Source organism: Muntiacus reevesi, chromosome 1 (genome assembly GCF_963930625.1).
Source record: "Muntiacus reevesi chromosome 1, mMunRee1.1, whole genome shotgun sequence".
Classification (NCBI taxonomy): domain Eukaryota; kingdom Metazoa; phylum Chordata; class Mammalia; order Artiodactyla; family Cervidae; genus Muntiacus; species Muntiacus reevesi.
In genome coordinates, this window is record NC_089249.1 from 45416478 (window position 1) to 45436789 (window position 20312).

At 41.2% G+C, this 20312-nt stretch overlaps 1 protein-coding gene across 8 annotated transcripts in view; it reads right to left on the bottom strand.

Annotated features, from left to right (window-relative positions):
- Nucleotides 1-18251, bottom strand: part of RIMKLB (ribosomal modification protein rimK like family member B) — a 45944-nt gene extending 27693 nt beyond the window's left edge. For 5 of the 8 annotated variants that reach the window (XM_065941742.1, XM_065941779.1, XM_065941754.1 and 2 more), the window contains exons 1-2: nucleotides 17771-18025; nucleotides 2533-2763 (exon numbers count right to left, since the gene is read on the bottom strand). In XM_065941742.1, the coding sequence (XP_065797814.1) occupies nucleotides 2533-2707 (175 nt within the window). In that variant the 5' untranslated portion in view covers nucleotides 2708-2763; nucleotides 17771-18025. Of the gene's footprint in view, nucleotides 1-2532; nucleotides 2764-17770; nucleotides 18026-18069 lie in introns of those variants that run through there. The other 3 variants (XM_065941734.1, XM_065941769.1, XM_065941748.1) reach the window with 3 other exon arrangements.
- Between the last annotated feature and the right edge of the window lie 2061 nt (nucleotides 18252-20312).

Genomic DNA, 20312 nt, shown 5'->3' on the forward strand with positions numbered 1-20312 from the left:
TTGGTAGATTTCTCATCAGAAACTTTGGAGGTCAGAAGATAGGAAGTTAATATATTAAAACTGCCAACTAAGACTCCTATACCCAGCAAAACTCTAATTCAAAAAAGAGGCATTCACAGAAAAGCAAATAATGAATGGGATTATGAGCTGCAAGGTGAAAAGACAGGACATTTGTCAGTTAACTCAAAGTAGTATGCAAAAATAAATCTCTCAATAAAGGTATATAAATAGTTAGAAGAGGGATTTTATTATTATTTCTCCACTTAATTCCTCATCTGTTTCCTCATCTATAAAATGATATTACCTTCTTATAAGATGGTATGAGATTTAAATAATTAAAAAATACACAAAATGTGGAAAAAAACCCAACTAGGAATTCCTGGATTCATATGATGTACATCAATGAAAAGTCTTTAATATAAAATCAGATTCAATGTTATGGGGAAACAAGAGTTTCTCAAGGTTTTATCATGTTAAGATGATAAAAGTAGTATTTGTGAATGAGAGAGGGCTGGAGAAGAAAGACTGTGAAAAAGAGATACAGGGCTGTTGTGTAATGAAAATGTTGGGCCCTAAGACCCTGATCCAGGACAGTGAGAAGTAGAAGTTAGAATAGCTGCGGCTTGGAAGGAAAAAGCAACAATATTGTGTGGTATAAATGGCTCTTAAGAATGGATAAAAAGGCCAAAAGGCAATGTTACAGAGACAGAAAAACTGAAATAAGATTGTTTTAGGGGGGAAAACATGGGTTCAGTTTTGACAGACTGGCATGGAAACAGTTGAGGACAAAGTAAAAATGTCCATTAGGCACCTAGGAAAAAAAATCAAAGACAATGGTTTTCAACCTATGAAACTTCTGAAAAATAGCGATTTTCTACCTCCCAAATCTTTCTGTAATGTGCCTATTTGACAGAAGCTAGGTCACATGAGCAACACAGGGGACTCTTGGAAATGCAGCCTTTAGTATTTCAACCTTTAAAACACAGAAACATACACCAGAAGCCTGTGGAAGTTGTGTTTAGTGAGCTAAGATACCACACTGTCCTTGAGATCTCTTCTCATTCAGACTTCAAGAACATGCTTCTAACACAAAAAGTTTTTATTTTCAACAACAGTTGTATGGACCTTATAAAGTTGTAAAAGCATGTAACAGGTACTAGATAAAAGATTTCAAGGGAAATTTATCTGTTATAGGTATAGGAGGGTGCAGTGACATCCAATCCCTTTCATAATAATTTTACATTTATTTGTGTGATCAACTGATTAATGTTAATGTCTAATTTTACACACCGTACCAATTAACTAGCAAAAAGTGGGTACTCAATTTTAATGAAAGAATGACACACACTCTACCCCAGATTTTTCTGAATCCGTGTAAGGTGTTAGAACTGGGGACATGTATTTAAAAAAAAAAAAAACTGGACTGAAAACAACATGGTATGCATCTTTCTTATAAAGGTAGTAACTACTTATTAATTCAAGTGAAGTAATTTAGAAATATTTCTAATGCAGTTATTGGTAAAGAAACAATAACTGCTGAAAGGTAATGAGAATGCAATAAAAAAATAGAGAGGACTGAAACAAAGAATGATTGTTTGCTACAAGATTCTACTTACTTAAACCCAAGACATCACGGTATAAATCAGGCAAGATTCTGGATCTATTATTAACTAGCTCATGAATGAAGTTACCCTACAATAGCAGACCTGTACTTTGCCTTACTATTGTGCGAGCTCAGTTGCTCAGTCAAGCCCGACTCTTTGTGGCCCTATGGACTGTAACTCGCCAGGCAAGAATACTGGAGTTGGGTGCCATTTCCTCTCTAGGGGATCTTCCCAACCCAAGGATTGAAACCACTTCTCTTGCATCTCCTGCATTGGCAAGGATATTCTTTATCACTAGCACCACCAATAACTACCTCTCCCTAACAGAGGTGACCAATTTAGCTGTAACAAATCCTAACTTTTCCAAAGGAAAGATGTCCTGAAGGATTCCGGAAAGACAGTCCTAAAGAATTTCTAACACATTTCCAAAATATCTTCCCCTAGTAATCCAAAAACAATATGAACTATTAGAAATATTTTTTAAAAACTCATCAGTTAAGACACTTTTATCCATTAAAAATACTATTAATATTTTACACTATACCTACAAAGTATTTGCTAAAGAAAAAAGAAGAATCGCACATGAATTTTGATTAATTTACTAGAAGGACCCCTGACTGGAGTACAAATTCCTTTAGAGGCATCTTAAAAACAAAGCTTTTTAAAAACTAGAAGACAATAATAATGGGAAAAAAGTAGTAGGTTATCTTTAACGTCCCTCAAAACTATTTAATAAACAATACAGTGAAGGGTTTAATAAACACTGGTGTTTTCATTTCTTCTGTAAGATATACTAGATTTTTAGACTATATGATACTTAGTAATGACAAAGCCTACTACCTAGATCTTTGACCTAATTATTCCTAAAACAAAAAGAATCACCAAATTCTAGGTAAAAATCCAAACTGTTACTTAACTATAGACTTACCCAGGTTTCCTTGTTCAACTGTTAGCACCAACTCATCCATCACCACAGCCCTAAAGTCCAGTTCCTCCTCACAACATTTGGCTTTTAACGCTCTTAAGATTTCTTTTTGGGGATAGTCTTCCCTGATTCGACGATCTGTCAAGAACCACAACTTGGCAGCCACAGAGCTACACATCTTGATCTGCTGTTCTTCCTTTCCTGGAATTACTTCGTCCTGAATATAGACTTCTCCTAGATGGAAAAGAAAATACACATACAAAGTAAATCAAGAAATCTTATTTGTTTTTGCTTTCACACACACAAATAAACACTACAATTATATACTATTAAAAAAAAAAAAAGGAAAAACTACATCCCTGTATCTTTTCCATCACTACAAACTCGAACAAATAATGTACATTTGTGCAATTACTGTTCAACTGCTTTCCTTATTCCATACATGTATAATTTGCCAGGCTTCCCAGTAAGTGCCAGTAGCAAAGAACCCAGCTGCCAATGCAGGAGACCTAAGAGACTCTGATTCTATCCCTGGGTTGGGATAGTCCCTTAGAAGAGGAAATGGCAACCCACTCCAGTATTCTTGCCTGGAGAATCCCATGGACAGAGGAGCCTGGTGGGCTACAGTCCCCAGGGTCACAAAGAGCTGGACACAACTAAGCACACACAGCACATGTATAATTTATTATAAACATCTTTACAGGTATGTTTAAAAATGAGAAGGTAGTACCTATATAACTAGATGAGCATCACTACTGATGTCAATCACCATTTAATCAAAATAAAAATTTGAGAATGTGGTGGAAAATTTTTAAATAACCAAAATAAAGGCCAAAGCTCTTCAGTAAAATTTATTTTTCAGTCAAGAGACAGCATGCTCTTACTCAATGTTTTTATTCTACCTTTAAATAGAATTTTTATTAAACAAGCATAGCTTGTTTACTAGAATGCCACCAAAAAAGAGTGCTAATTCTCAAGAGTTTATATCATGAGTAAGAGAAGTATAAATCATTTTCATGAAAAGTGGCAAAAAGTTACAAGCTTTACTAACAAGCATTAATAGGTGATTTTAACAAATAAAAGATTTCTAGTATTATGCCATGACACGGCAAAACTAATGCAAAGGAAAGAATAAGGGAAGGAACGGCCCTACAAATGGACTGCTGGAACTGGTTTCCCGTGCACCATTCGTGTGCTTTTGCACAGTCTAAACCAGAAGGGCCTGCTCCACAGATGCACACAGTAAGAGCAGAATGTCATGAGACAGAGGCACTATCACACACATCCACACACAAAATACTCACACCACCCACTCTGTCAAGACCTTGACCCGTCCTGCCTACCATACTCACCCACCTGACCCAGGACCCGCCATCTCAAAGGCATCAGCCACTGGATACCAGGAAATAAGCACAGAAAGGGGTTTAGAGCTCAATTTACACAGTAGGAATATGGAATGTGGCCTTCCAGACCAGTGGAAAAGGTCTCATTCAGAAGAAAAAGCTCCACAAGTCACACCAGAGAGATGTCCAGTTTCCACTGAGAGAGAAACTATTAATATAAAAATGCCCTCAAAGTGTTTACAATGGGTAGCTTTTGAAACACCCACTCATTGACCTCCAATACTCAATACCGCTGTGCCTCCACTCACGCTGAAGTCTTGACCACTGTCTGTTTTTATTATTGATTTCACTGCATGAAACTGCCCTGCATTACTAGTTCAGTTGTGGCCCCAGTAGAAATCAGGATGGGGCTATAGTAGCCACTGGTAAGTGGGAAGCAGTTACGGTAAATCAGCTTTCAGGAAAATGCCAAGGCCACAACAGTAATACACATGATGCTTCCAATGATTCTATAATCACACAATAAAAGGCATCCCAAGACTGCAGTCTCATATAGTCTTACAGACTCCTAAGATATGATGCTTGTGAGGATACCAATCTTGTCTGGCCTCATGGCCATAGCTCTGATAGCCTCATGTAGTGAAGTTTGGGTGTTTCTATGCTGGTACATGACCAACAACTACGTGCTCAGATTAGGCTCCCTATCTCTTTTCATTTTCTTTTTAATGAAGAGGCTCTAAATCCTCTTGCACCCAGGGTTCTAAGAAAGAAAATGATGTTCCCTCTGTCTGGGTGAGGTGAAGCAAAGATTGCCACAAATGCACCCCAGCTTTTCAAGGAGGGTTGCCTGAACCCCCTAATGTAGAACTGGAAGAATGCTATTACCCTGCAGAAGAAGGTAGAGACTACGTTGATGATGTCAATGGCTATGGTTTCTCAAAGTCCACCTAAGTGGCAGACAACATGGGAGTTGTCATCCTGTGCTGCACTGACATATCTTCATGCAGAACACTTAAAAATCTTCAGAATATTGTTATGCCCTGGTTTTCTTGTAGTTTTGCAGAGGTATGCAGCAACACTGTGTTCCAACTCAGTCTTCCTGTACACCAAGTCAATGGCATCACCAGGTTATAAAAGGCAAAGTGTGCTTAACCATCCTCAGCTTACTGTTCCATTGGTGTTGGTATCTTCAAATGACACCTGTCTAAATTTTTATCTACTACAATCTTACTCATCTCCAGAGACCACTTATTGCCAGGGAGTGAAAGGCTACAACCTCTTCTTTGCTCAATGGTCCACTCCAGTTTTCATAGCAGGGTAAGTGGCTTGGTGTTCAAGGGATGCTGCTACAGTGGCTGTTTGTCTTTTTCAGGCTGTTCCATTGGGATCCACATCTAACCATGTGACAATGTAACCCAGGAAACAGGCAAGTGAAGACGCCAACCACAAAGGCACAGGCTCTGTGTCCCCAACTCTCCCCACCCATATAGCCCCTCCTGGCCTGAGAGGCCACCAACACACTCCCATGGGCCAGAGACCAATAGATATATTTTAAAACATCTACTTTTCTTTTTCCCAACCTCTTAACATGAAGGAAAACGATATAAAGTCAAAAGCATAACCATAAATCTACACAGCCTAGGAGCCCAAAGTATGCCAATAAAAGGACTACCTTGAAGTTCAAATCATATTCACTATTTTAAAAGACAGGAGGGAATTCCCTGGAGGTCCAGTGGTTAAGACTCTGCTTCCACTGCAGGGGGCACAGGATGAATCCGTTGTTGGGTAACTAAGAACTTGCAAGCTGTGCCACACAGCAATCAATCAATCAATGACAAGAAAGGGTCCCTTATAAAATAAAATAGTTTCCCCCTTTCCCCCTGACATTTAACTGAGTAAGTCTGGCTACCCAATAACATATCTGTATGAGAAGAATTTATTCTCCAAGAGTGTAAGATAAATACAGCATTTGCAAATGTCCACATAGGAGCTTATTTTTCTTCTTGGAATGTAAAATCAGATCTACTAATTCTCATCCTCTTCATCTAAAAGTACCAAGGAAAATGATATATAAATATCAGATACTAAGTGAATGCTAAAATAGCATTTTTTAAATAGAGGAAATTTATAAAATTTAATTTTATTTTAGAGAGTTTTTCTGTGAAAATTATGGATAAGCACACTAATTTATCTTTATCTGTTATCTTCCTATAGTCCAGGCAAGGCTGATTAAATGAGAATCCTAAGATGCTTCTTCAATTATTTTTCTTGAGAGGCCTCTTCCCAATGGTAATTATTCTGCTAAGGAAAAAGCAAAATCACAGTCTACCATCTGATAATATTAAGGACATCTCCTACTACTAGAAAAAAATCTTTATTCCAGATAAGATACATCAAATGAATTCAGAATAAAAAGACAGAAAAGGAAAAAATGTTGGGAAAAATATATATACACTTACATCAAAACTAGGATTTACTCCATTTGGCAATTACTACAGATATGCTTTCAATGACATCATTCTGTCCTGGATGTGAAATACAGGAGCTGGATCCGGTTTATACAGACAAATAACAAATGTGTGAACAGTCAGTCTTTGCCTATTATCTTCTCTAACTCTTTTCTCCTGACAGCTCTCCTCCTGTACAAAATCCCCAGGGCTTCATTCTGAAATCTTTCTTTCCATTCTCTAGAAAATTCATTCTCAGCCCAGCTTCAACTACTACCACTGACCTACTAAATATATTTTTCAAACCAGGAGTTCAACTGAATTTCAGATCCTGTTTTAATGTGCCTAATGGGCATCCCTAACTCAGTGACTCCCACTACTGCCTCAGTTAAGCAAGCAAAGAACTATAATACATATTTATTGAATATGGATTGAATTTCAATAAAATTCCAATTTTATTGATTTGGATTTGCACAGTTCAGCCACGCTGTTCAAGAGTCAACTCTGTGTGTGTGTGTGAGACATGATATATTATAAACAGATGATCTAATAGAATCACAATGTTTAAAGATGTTAATGACATGCCTTATCAAACTCCAAACTGAATAATGAATTATTTTAAAACTGAAAGTTAAATGAACACTACTTCAAATTAAACCTTGGGTATTACTAGTCAAAGCTAAGGTTTTCCCAGTAGTCATGTATGGATGTGAGAGTTGGACTATAAAGAAAGCTGAGCACTGAAGAATTGATGCTTTTGAACTGTGGTGTTGGAGAAGACTCTTGAGAGTCCCTTGGACTGCAAGGAGATCCAACCAGTCCATCCTAAAGGAAGTCAGCCCTGAATATTCATTGGAAGGACTGATGCTGAAGCCAAAACTCCAATACTTGGGCCACCTGATGGGAAGAACTGACTCATTTCAAAAGACCCTGATGCTGGTAAAGATTGAAGGGGGTTGGGGGAGACAGAGGATGAAATGGTTGGATGACATCACTGATTCGATGGACATGAGTTTGAGCAAGCTCCAAAGCTGGTGATGGACACGGAAGCCTGGAGTGCTACAGTCCATGAGTCAGACACAACTGAGTAACTAAACTGAACTGATTACTGTAACCATTTACAGATTAAGAAATGTACGTTAATACAATTTAAAAATGCACCTATTTTTTTTATTAAGTGATACTAAATAGCATAGCCTGAATTTCCAAAGATGTTCTTTCAGTCCCAACAACGTCCCTCCAAATCATACTACCCACCTATACTGACTTCAATTAAAACTTTTAACACCTACTTTATTATGCTTAAGATTTTTAACCAAGGATCTAATTATCAATGCTTTTCTCTCAATAAATTCTAATGCTTCCCTCCTCCCCCTCAAACCAAACAAAACACAATTTGGAATATATACGAAATTTATCCTTTTTCCTTTCCTTGTCTTATTCAGAGGTCTCTATAAGAGGTGGGACTGTATTACTGTTACAAATAAGAGTGGGAATAAGAGGCAGAGGGACAAAAGCATTAAGGAGGATGAGAGAAAGGAAGAAACACTTTAGTATGTATATGTGGTGGTGGAGGGTGCGATTTATTAAAGGTACAGAAAATAAAGAACTAAAGAGCCCCTCGATGACAGTAAAAGAGGAGAGAGAAAAAGCTGGCTTAAAACACAACATTCAAAAAACTAAGATCATGGCATCCAGTCCCATAATTTCATGGCAAACAGAAGGGGATAAAATGGAAAAAGTGACAGACTTTCTTTTCTTGTGTTCCAAAATCACTGTATATGGTGACTACAGACTTAAATTGAAGAAAGTAGAGAAAACCACTAGACCATTCAGGTATGACCTAAATCAAATCCCGTATGATTATACAATTGAAATGAGGAATAGACTTAAGGGATTAGATCTGATAGACAAAGTGCCTGAAGAACTATGGACAGAGGTTTGTGACACTGTACAGGAGGCAGTAATCAAGACCGCCTCCAAGAAAAAGAAATGCAAAAAAGCAATATGGCTGTCTGAGGAGGCCTTACAAATAGCTGTGAAAAGAAGAGAAGCAAAAGAGCAAAGGAGAAAAGGAAAGCTATACCCATGTGAATGCAGAGTTCCAAAGAATAGCAAGGACAGATAAGAAAGCCTTCCCCAACGATCAGTTCAAAGAACAGAGGAAAACAATAGAATGGAAAAGACTAGAGATCTCTTCAAGAAAATTAGAGATACCAAGGAAACATTTCATGCATAGATGGGCACAATAAAGGACAGAAATGGTATGGGCCTAACAGAAGCAGAAGATATTAAGAAGAGGTGAATACACAGAAGAACTATACAAAAAAGATCTTCATGATGCAGACAATCACAATGGTATGATCATTCACCTAGAGCCAGACATCCTGGAATGTGAAGTCAAGTGGGTCTTAGGAAGCATCACTACAAACAAAGCTAGTGGAGGTGATGGTTCCAGTTGAGCTATTTCAAATCCTAAAAGATGATGCTGTGAAAGTGCTGCACCCAATATGCCAGCAAATTTGGAAAACTCAGCAGTGGCCACAGGACTGGAAAAGGTCAGTTTTCATTTCAATCCCAAAGAAAGGCAATGCCAAAGAATGTTCAAACTACCGCACAATTACACTCATCTCACACACTAGCAAAGTACTGCTCAAAATTCTCCAAGCCAGGCTTCAACAATACGTGAACTGTGATCTTCCAGATGTTCAAGCTGGATTTAGAAAAGGCAGAGGAACCAGAGATCAAATTGCCAACATCCACTGGATCACTAAAAAAGCAAGAGAGTTCCAGAAAAACATCTATTTCTGCTTTATTGTCTATGCCAAAGCCTTTGACTGTGTGGATCACAACAAACTGTGGAAAATTCTCAAAGAGCTGGGAATACCAGGCCACCTAACCTGCCTCTTTGAGAAATCTGCATGCAGGTCAGGAAGCAACAGTTAGAACTGGACATGGAACAACAGACTGGTTCCAAATAGGAAAAGGAGTACGTCAAGGCTATATACTGTCACCCTGCTTATTTAACTTATATGCAGAGTACATCATGAGAAACGCTGGGCTGGAGGAAGCACAAGCTGGAATCAAGATTGCCGGGAGAAATATCAATAACCTCAAATATGCAGATGACACCACCCTTATGGCAGAAAGTGAAGAACTAAAGAGCCTCTTGATGAAAGTGAAAGAGGAGAGTAAAAAAGGTGGCTGAAAATTCAACATATAGAAAACCAAGATCATGGCATCTGGTCCCATCACTTCATGTCAAATAGATGGGGAAACAGTGGAAACAGTGACAGACTTTATTTTGGGGGGCTCCAAAATCACTGCAGATGGTGACTGCAGCTATGAAATTAAAAGACGCTTGGTCCTTGGAAGAAAAGTTATGGCCAACCTAGATAGCATATTAAAAAGCAGAGACATTACTTTGCCAAAAAAGGTCTGTCTAGTCAAAGCTATGGTTTTTCCAATAGTCATGTATGGATGTGAGAGTTGGACTATAAAGAAAGCTGAGCAATGAAGAATTGATGCTTTTGAACTGTGGTGTCTGAGAAGACTCTTGAGAGAGTCCCTTGGACTTCAAGGAGATCTAACCAGTCCATCCTAAAGGAAATCAGTCCTGAATATTCATTGGAAGGACTGATGCTGAAGCTGAAACTCCAATACTTTGGCCACCTGATTCGAAGAACTGACTCATTTGAAAAGACCCTGATGCTGGAAAAGATTGAAGGTGGGAGGAGAAAGGGACAAGAGAGGATGAGATGTTTGGACAGCATCACCGACTCAATGGACATGAGTCTGAGTAAACTCTGGGAGTTGGTGGTGGACAGGGAGGTCCCACAGGGTTGCAAGAGTCAGACACGACTAAGCGACTGAACTGAACTGATGGTGACTGCAGCCATGAAATTAAAAGATGCTTGCTCCTTGGAAGAAAAGCTGTAACTAACCTAGATGGCATATTAAAAAGCAGAGACATCACTTTGCCGACAAAGGTTCAAATAGTCTAAACTATGGTCTTTTCAGTATTCATGTACTAATGTGAAAGTTGGACCATAAAGAAGGCTGAGCACCGAAGAATTGATGCTCTCAGTTTGTGGTGCTGGAGAAGACTCTTGAGAGTTCCTTGGACAGCAAGGAGATCAAACCAGTCCATCCTAAAGAAAATCAACCCTGAATATTCATTGGAAGGACTGATACTAAAGCTGAAGCTCCAATACTTTATTACCCTGATGCATAGAGCCAACTCATTGGAAAAGACCCGGATGATGGGAAGGATTGAAAGCAAAAGGAGAAGAGGGAGGTTGAGGATGGGATGGTCAGATAGCATTACCAAATCAACGGATGTGAATTTCAGCAAACTCCAGGATAGTAAAGCCTAGTGCTGCAGTCCATGGGGTCTGAAAGAGTCGGACATGACTCAAGAAACTCAACAACCACCACAAAAGAAAATGAATGATAAAATGAAAACCTCAGAAGAGTCTCAATCAATCAATTAGTAGTGTTAGACCTGGGAGCTTCCCTCGTGGTCCAATGGCCAAGACTCTGTGCTCCCCATGCAGGGGGCACAGATTCAATCCCTGGTCAAGGAACTAAATCCCACATGCCACAATTAAAGATGCCATCTTTCGCAACTAAGACCCAGGGCAGCCAAACCAATGAATAAATACAGTTTTCTGAAGTGTTATACGCCTGTTATCCCATTACCCACTAAACGACTGTCCTTTTGAAACTTGCAGAGGTACTTCCTCTACAATCTCATCCTTTAGCTAAGATGCCACTTTAACAATAATATCACTGTTTGGACACCATTTTCATCAGCACATTAACTTGATGGTAGACTGAAATGCTTTCAAAGTAGGAGCAGGAGGTTAGGTATTAATCAAAGATTACAGTGATAGAAAAAAAATGTATGACAGTCCCCTCATTATTCTTGAAAGAGTATACCTCAAAAACAGCAAATAGCTAGTTTTCCAAATTTTATACAACACATTCATTCACACTCTCTCCATATGACACCCTTTTTTAAAAAAACGTGTATACATGATTTGGGGGGTGAAAAAATGAGAGGATAGCCATTTTTCTGTACAGACTCAATAGGGACCCTCCATCAAAAGACATAAGAAAAACAGTAAAACACTGAGTGTCTACACAGAAACAGAAAACAATGAAGATAAAGAAAGGCAACACTTTGGAACATATAAACAAGCACCTATAAATTCCCCTTTTTATACAAAGAAACATAAGCAAAGACAAAAAGCAAAACAATGCATACAGTGGGTTAAAAACATTCTCCATTTATAGTTCACAAAATAATCCCCCCCCCCTTTTTTAAGATCGTTGTTGTGGAGTATTTTTAGTCTTTATTGAAAATTTGCGACAATATTGCTTCTGTTTATGTTTCAGTCTTTTGGTGGAGAGACATGTGGGAGCTCAGCTTCTCCACCAGGGATGGAACATACACCCCCTACACTGGAAGGGGAAGTCTTAACCACTGGACTGCCAGGCAAGTCCCTATATTTTGTTATTTAATCTGCACACAATTATGTGAATGTCATTTAGTCCACACATAATTATGTGAGAAACACAGGCATAACATATCCCATCTTAAAGAGATGACTTGCCCAAGATATCACAATAGTAGATCCAAGACTAGGATTCAGGTTTTTCAATTTCTCTGAACTACTTTGATACTTAAAGATACTGAAGGGAATTTAAATAAAGAAAATAAATTCACTTTTGAGTGCTTACATGTACCAAATACGATGTTAGACAGTTTATTTGTATCTTCTCATTTAATCCTCACAATCTTCCCCATGACACATTATTATCATCATTTGGCAGGTGAAGCTAAACTATCAGAGAGGTCACTTGTCTAAATTAGAAAGGGGAAGAGCCCAGAGTCACTTCAAATTCCACATACTGGATAGCAGAGACTGCCACTTGCTTCCCAATATCCACTATCTTCTTATCCCTCAGCAATAATGTATCTGATATTTAGCTGAGCAAAGTGTCATAGGACTAAGAACCTTTATTTGTATTCCCTATGTTTTCTCGCAACTAAATGTGATCAAAGAGCACTGAGTTAAAGTACTGCATTCCAACTTTCAGGAAGCATACTCAAGGGATGTACTCTTCCTTGGTCCTTGCTCCAGTTGTTATGTATCTCTAACATCCATTTGGAGTAAGTCAATTCTAAGAAAAGCACAGCTACATGTTAGAACTTGACTGCACAGTGCCAGAGCCTTAAACTGTTTACTATCTCTTTTTCATGAGGAAGAAATAAATTTAACTTATGTCAATGATATCTGGGGATTCATTTATAGTCAAAAAAGATAAACTACTAAATATACAAAACTAAACATTCAATTGCATAATACATTTAATTAATGAGTATCTACTATGCACTTTATCTGAAGACACTGAAAATCATGGTAAGAAATGAAGTCTCAGCCATCAGAGAACTAAAAATGACCTGATGTTAAAATGTCATGAATAAGAAAAAGTGTTCAGTATGACTAAGCACTAGGAAAATGCAAATAAAAACATGAAACTACCTCACACACAGGATGATTACTATCAAAAAGAAAAAAAGAACAATAACAACAGAAAATAACAAGTGTTGGGGAGGATGTGGAGAAACTGGAAGCCTTGCAAACTGTTGGTGGGAATGTTAAATAGTGCAGCTGCTATGGAAAACAGTATGGCAGTTCCTCAAAAAATTAAAAATAGAATCAACATACAATCCAGGAATTCCACTTTTAGGTATATACCCAGAAGAACTGAAAGCTGAGTCTTAAAGAGGTATTTGTACACACATGCAGCATTATTCACAAGAGCTCAAAGGCAGATGCAAGCCACCTTTATGCCAGATGAATAAATAAAAATGCAGTATACATACAATGTCTTTGAAAGACATCAGATTCTGTTACATGCTTAACATGAATGAATCTTATGCTCCAGTACTAGAGTACTCAAACTCACAGAGACAGAAAGCCTAATGATGGCTGTTAATGGCTGGGGCCCTGAGACTGGGGAGTTAAATGTTTATGGGTACAGGTTGTCGACAATGCAGGACAAAGAAAAGAGTTCTGGAGATGGCTATGGTGGTAGCTACACAATATATGTGTACTTAATACCACTAAACTCTTAAGATGGTAAAATGTAGGTGTATACTATACCATAAAAAGAAAACAGGAAAAAGAAAAAATTGTCAGGAACAAATTAACATGCAAATGTTCACACATTCCCAACTAAAGGGCCTAAAATGCTACCTTTAAATAATCTGTAGGTTAGTTACTAAAATTCTTAAAATGCTTTGTGGTATAAAGAAAGCCTATGTTTTCTCTGGAATCCAAATAACATTTCTAATGATTTTACTTAACAGAGAAATGTTACATCAGAGTATCTCTGGAACGTGGCACAAAATTTCAAAAATGTTCCTGAGATGCAATGCACAGTACAGCTCAAAGTTCATCACATTTAACATGTTAAATGTTGGGCCTTCTTTCCAAATTTTCTTTCTTGACACTATGCTGAAAAAAACAATTGGGAAGCTGTTAATACATTCAATAAGGCTTTACGGATACAGTTAATTACATCACATGTCAAAGGAATAAGCTAACAACTGAGAACTCCAAAACATCAGGGAAGAATTCCAATGCTGCTATAATTGGGCAAATGCATATGTATTTTCAAGATGCAGTTTTCTGATAAAAGTATCAAAAGACTGAAATGATGCCAAATACGGAAGAGCAGAGCAGTAAGAACAGGTCTGATCTTATATAGCCAATCCATGCTCTATCTTTTTATTTCTAATAACATGAAGGTAAGAGCTAGTATTAAAAATGGTTAAGACAGACAGACAAGAGAGAAAGGAGGACTGTTAAGCTGAACAGAACAAAAACATTTAAGGGGCAGTTTTTGTTTGTTTTTATCACATTTTGTGGTGTGCTGTCGCTTTTGAAAGAAAAGTAGTAAAAAAAAATTGGCATAACAATATTCACACAAATTTGTTCTGCTAACTCATCAGTTCACAGATAGAGTAGACTCCTCAAGACACTGAAGAGAGAAGTCACTGACAGGGCAAAGGACAGAGAACAATGAAGTTAAACCATACACTTTATGAGGACAGAATCCCCATCTATTTTATTCTCTACTAATATCCCCAATGGCAAGCAGAGAACCTCAGAAAGGACAGGGTTAAAAGTTAGGGAGTTACTTTAAAGTAGTTAGTTATACTGAAGTATAACTGGAGATTAAAAAAACATAGCTATTTTCAATATTAAACACCAACACCAAGCAAACTGCCACATAACATCTCAATGTAACTGTTAGAAATTTAAGTTTTAGTTTCTCATAAAAAACAAACAACCCAAATCTACTGCTACTTCCCATCCTTGTTATACAACTGATACTGAAATAATTACTTCTGTTAACAATTAAAGTAGGGGCTAGGGTTAGGGTCAGTAAGGAGAGGAAAAGAGATATAAGCAGATGGGTTCCATGCAGACCAGACTCTAAGGGAGTAGAGCTGGCTAGCTCTGTGGCTTTTGTCCTCCAAGCCAATTTTGAAAGGGAAAAAACACTGGAAAAGAAAACACTGAAAACAACACCACGGCATCAGTTACCACGAAACCAGAAAATCAGTCCTTTTCTGCAAGCTGAACACTTACACAGATATGTACGGCACATAAATCTAAAGTATATAATAAACATATTTTTGAAGGTATTATTTCTTAATGACCCTAAAATATGACAAGCAGGAAAATTCCCAAGCACTGAAAGACAATTTACCCAGCCTCTGCACCTAATCTCCCCTATTCAACCTCTCTTGAAACAACTGCACATGCCAGTACAGCTAACATTGAATACTACTACTTTTTTCATTGTCCTTATCATAATCTACTCCCTCAATTAAATAACACTTCTAAAGGTTCTTTTCTCAAATGCTTATGACAACCCCACTTGCAGAGAGCACTCTTCAAAAACTAACCAGCCATAAAGTCTCTACAAATCTATATCACTTAAGTACCCCCCCACCAAGAAAACAGCTATCAGCAAACAACATACAATAAAACTCAATTTTCTCTCTCTTCGTGGGTTGTTCATGGGTACAGAAGTTCTTTCTCTACCCATTTTCTGTATTTTGCTTTCTATCTGCTCCCCAGAGGAAAGTGTTATGTCCCAAAGTGTGGAACAATTCATTCTGCTCTGTCCCATTCCCCTGATCTGGCCCAGTGTTCAGTCCTTCAGATCAGAGGGAGGAGAGACAACTTGAGATCAGTCTAGTGATTTATCCAGTAGCAAATTCCAGGTGACTACAAATAGGGGAAAGTAAAAATTGGGAGATAATTTGAAAGGTATGTTTCATCTTGTGTCCCAACAAAGTAATGCACTAAGCTTGGTTGGTGTTCAGAGGAAAAAACGAACCTTCACTTTAGAACTTTCTTTACAATATGGCTAGGAAGTGTTAGAATATTTATAGAATACTGCTGTAATTTCCCTCTGGTGAGCAAAAGGGGACAAAATGAGAAGGGAAAGGGAGGGGGACAATTTCTTGTTGTTACTCTCCCCTCCATCCCTAGGTGTCATATTCAAGATGAAACAGGAGAAATGATTAACTTATCCAACCAGGAACTGGGCTACCCAGGTTCGATCCCTGGGTCAGAAAGATCCCATGGAGTGGGAGTACTCCAGTATTCTTGACCGGAGAATCCCATGGACAGAGAGGTCGGGAGGGCTGCAGCCCATGAGGTCGCAGCAAAGAGCTGAACACAGCTGAGCAGGCATGGATATCATAACCAGAAACTAAGATCAGTGGAATTTTAGCTGGTAGCCACAAGTCTTGAAGTTTGATATTTAACAGCTCCTTACCCCCTGCAGGGAGAAAGGCAGGATGAGAAAACTGGCTCTTGACTAAGTAGAGGACTCTCAATGTGACTGAACATAAGACAGAATTTGCTGTTCCCCTTCTTGGCTCTCAGAAGCACAGACTGCCCACCTCCCCCAACAAGCAGACTCCAGCACCTGGGGGCAAGGATAAGAGAAGATGAGAGAAAACAAGGGAAACATAGCCAGAAAAACATCAGCCATGTTGCCAAACTAACAACTAAATCTATGACAGGTGAAGAAGGAAACTAATAGCTAACCAAGACAGAATAGAATAAACAAAAGATCACGTCAAAACAGAATAGGCCTCCTCCCCTTTGACACACCAACCAAATGATATCCAGTAACCAATATAAAAGAAATTTTAACTGTCACTACCTTACAACTATATGAGAGCCTTTCATTCTGAAAGTTAGAAAATAAATGGTGACTCTCCATGACCGAAATTTCAGAGGCTGTTTTTAATCCAAATGAATATTTAAAAGTGGACAATCAACTGTTTTTTTCAACGACCTTGAAACTATCTGATGTTATCAAAGTGAGGTTTAAAATAAACACTATTTACATTTTAATGGTGAGTTAAAACTTAAGTCTGTTCATAAACAGCCCATAATCAACCTATCAAGCCCACAAAAAGAAAATCCTCCATATTACGCTGCCCAGTTTCCATACAGATTTCAAATCTAACCCAACTCCACAAAGATGTGGGAACAAGTCTGGTAATTAATGGGAAAACAGCACAATGAAAAAATTTACAAGGAGGTTACATGGAGCACGGCTGGTATAAAAATCCCACTCCAGAAGAGAATCAACGCCCCATCTATATTCACACACATACGGGGGATAAAACAAATCTGCTACCAGAGATGAGGACAAATTAGTAAGGCAAATCTGAAGTTATTAGCGTCTTAACTATTTTGTATTGGGGGGGGTTAAAAGATTTGTATCATGGTCAAATGCCTTAAAAAAAAATCATGGCAAGGAATTATTAAATGTCACCCGATTCTTATCCAGAGGACTGTCAAAAGGAAAAGGAGGAATGGCTGTCACTTTCTAAAATCTAAGGAGGAAACCGTGAAATCAGAACAGAATTAACTGCAGGACCATCACCACCCCCGCCTCGGTCTCACACCACAGGAATCCGTCTGATGGCACCAGGGGCGGCAGCGATTACCGGGCTCCCGGGGACAGGTTAGCGCCACGCGTGTGCGGCTCGGCCGCGCCTTCCCGGGTCACCACACCCCCTCGCCGAGGGGGGACCGCACTGCTCCGCGCCCGAAGCCGCCGCCACCTCCCTCCCTCCAGCTTCCCGCACCGGCATCCTCAACCCCTCTCGGCGCGCACGCCCCGCCAGGGTGGTCCGCCTGGCGCCCGCCGCCGCCAGCTCTGAGGCGACCTCCGGCTTCCACAAGACCCGGTCTCCGGCGGCTCCCCGGCCCGGGCCGGCTCCTCCGGAGCACGTTCCGCCCCAACTCGTCCGCGGTGGGCGGGGGGGTAAGGCGGAGGGCGGGGGCGCCTCCACCTCTCGCTACAACCCCCGGGGAAAGACGCGAGGGTCCGGCTCACCTGGCTCGGGCGGCTCCTCCCTTGCTCTTGGCCGGCGGCGCCGGGCTGGGGGCCTCTGAGGGCAGCGCGGGCGGCCAGGCGGGCTGGAAGTCCGAGAAGGGGGGAGGGGGAGGGGGTCGGGATGCCGGGAGCCGCCTCCTTTCTCCGCTGCCGCCGCCGCCGCCGCCGCGACTCCAACAGCCAGGCCCGGCGCCCTCGCCCACTCACCCCCCGCCCCCTTGCTCACAGCCGCGCGGTTGGTGTGGCTCTCCCTCACCCCCACCCCGGCACACACTCAACCCCCCCACACACACACTCACCCCCGGCCGCTCCTTACTCCCTCACACTCTCTTCACACTCCCTCACTCGCCTGGCGTGCGCGCCCGCGCGCGCGACCCCGCTCTCACACAGCGCGCGCGACGCCGGCGGGGGCCGCCCCGCGCTCCCTGAGACCGAAGCGCCGCGCACCGCCCGCCCGCGTGCCGAGGACCCGCGCGCAACCCCCGGCCCCGCCCTCCAGGCGCTGCTGCGGCGCGGCCGCGGGCCTGGGGCGGGGGGGGCGGCGGGCGAGCGAGGGGCTGAACCAGCTAGCCAGCCTGTCGAACCCGGCCGAGGGGATCTGACACCTGCGTCGGGACCCGCCCCTCAGGCGCCCTGTCCCCATTCGCAGCCCTTGCGGCCTCTGGGGTCGAGGCGAGGCGGTGGGCGCGCGCACCCGGAGGGCTATGGGAGCGCGAGGGCGCTTCGAGGACGCGCCTTCCCCACCCGCCCCCAAACCGTCCTCACTGAGAAAGGGAAACCGGTGGAGGGGCGAGGTCTGTTCCCAACTCGAAACCGCGTGGTGAATCCCTTCCGTTGTACACACCCTCCCCTCCCTCACAACCCCTCCTCGGGCCCCACTTAGTCCACCCCTGACGCGAGCCCCCCGAGTCCCCGGACGCGGTGGGCGGGGTCCGTGTCCGCCCCTCGGCGCCTCCCGCCCGGCCCCGCCCACCGCCGGCGCTCCCCTGCGGACCCCGGTCCCCGCGAGTCCTTTCAAACGGAGGTCTTCCCTCCGGAGGCAGGAGGGGAAGATCTGGGGACAAAGATCGTAAATACCTCTCAGTTCCTTCTCCGTGTTCAGAGTAAGGACAATGCCTCTGTATAGTGTGAGGCCAATTTTTAACGACATCGTATGTTCTCAGGGCTTTTGGCAGGTTTTAAGATGCAGGCGGGGCCGCGTGGCACAGCCAGCTTTACCACTTAGAAACCAGTGTAAACCTTGGGCAAATGAAGTTATCTAACTTTCTCTGAGCCTTTGTTCTGAACAGCGTATGTTCCAAGGTTGCTGTGAGAATGAAATGTGATAATACACTTGCATTTTGTAAATTCTCAAGCTCTGCGTAAAAAGGAACGTTCACTTCAGTATGTTTCTTCACAATGTGGCTGAGAAGGAACAGATTTTTTAAAAGATGATGCTGATATTTTCACGCTGGTGAGGAACGTCCAAAAACGCCTCTGCAAAGGAGCGTAAGAATATGAATCTTTGAAAACAGCCCAAATGTACACTGAAAGGTAAATGGGGAAGGAAGATGTGTATAGGTAGGAAGGAATACTATTCAGTCATTAAAAAGAATGGAATAGTGCGGTTTGTAGAAAGGTGGATGACCCTAGAAAGTACCCATACTCAGTGAAGTTAAACCAGACAAAGACCAATACCATATGATAGCACTTATATGTGGAATCTAAAATATGACACAGATGAAGTAACTTATCTACAAAAGAGAAACACAGCCTGAGAACAGTCTTCAGAGAGTGGAATTGGGGGAGAGATGGCTTGGAAGTTTGGGATTAGCAGTTACAAACTCTGTTATGGTGAATGGATACACAAGGTCCTACCATATAGCACAAGGAACTATATTCAATATCTTGTGATAAATCATACTTTATATGGAAGATGGTCATTCCAAATAACCTTACTTATTTCTTACCCCCAGATATCCCCAGCTGTGCTACAGTTGTGTCCTAACAAATCAGCCTTCTTGCAGATCACAATAGCTTCTCAGTCCCCTCAGCCAAGAAATTCTTTTCAGCATTCCTTTCCCAATCTTTACAGTCTGCTTTTTTATTTATTTACCACAGAGTCCCCTGACTGAGAAATGCAGCATGATTTAGGGTGTTCTGCTGCTGTTACTACATGTTATGACACTGAGCGTAACCTAGGATAGTGAACAATTTTCATCAAAGATACACATAGAGGGGCAAAAGTGCTTTATGACCTATTGTTGCTTTCTAGCCGCTAAGTTGTATGACACTCTTTTGCGACCCCGTGGACTGTAGCCCACCAGTCTCCTCTGTCCATGGGCTTTCCCAGGCAGAAATACTGGAGCGGGTTGCCATTTCCTTCTCCAGGAGATCTTCCTGACTCAGGGATCGAACCTGCATCTCCTGCATTAGCAGGTGGATTCTTTACCACTGAGCCAACCAGGGAAGTACATGTGATCTACTACCTTCAAGAGAAAGGAGGGAAAGGTCTACAGAACTAAAATGTTACTATATAATCCACTCTGATACTATCTCCTGG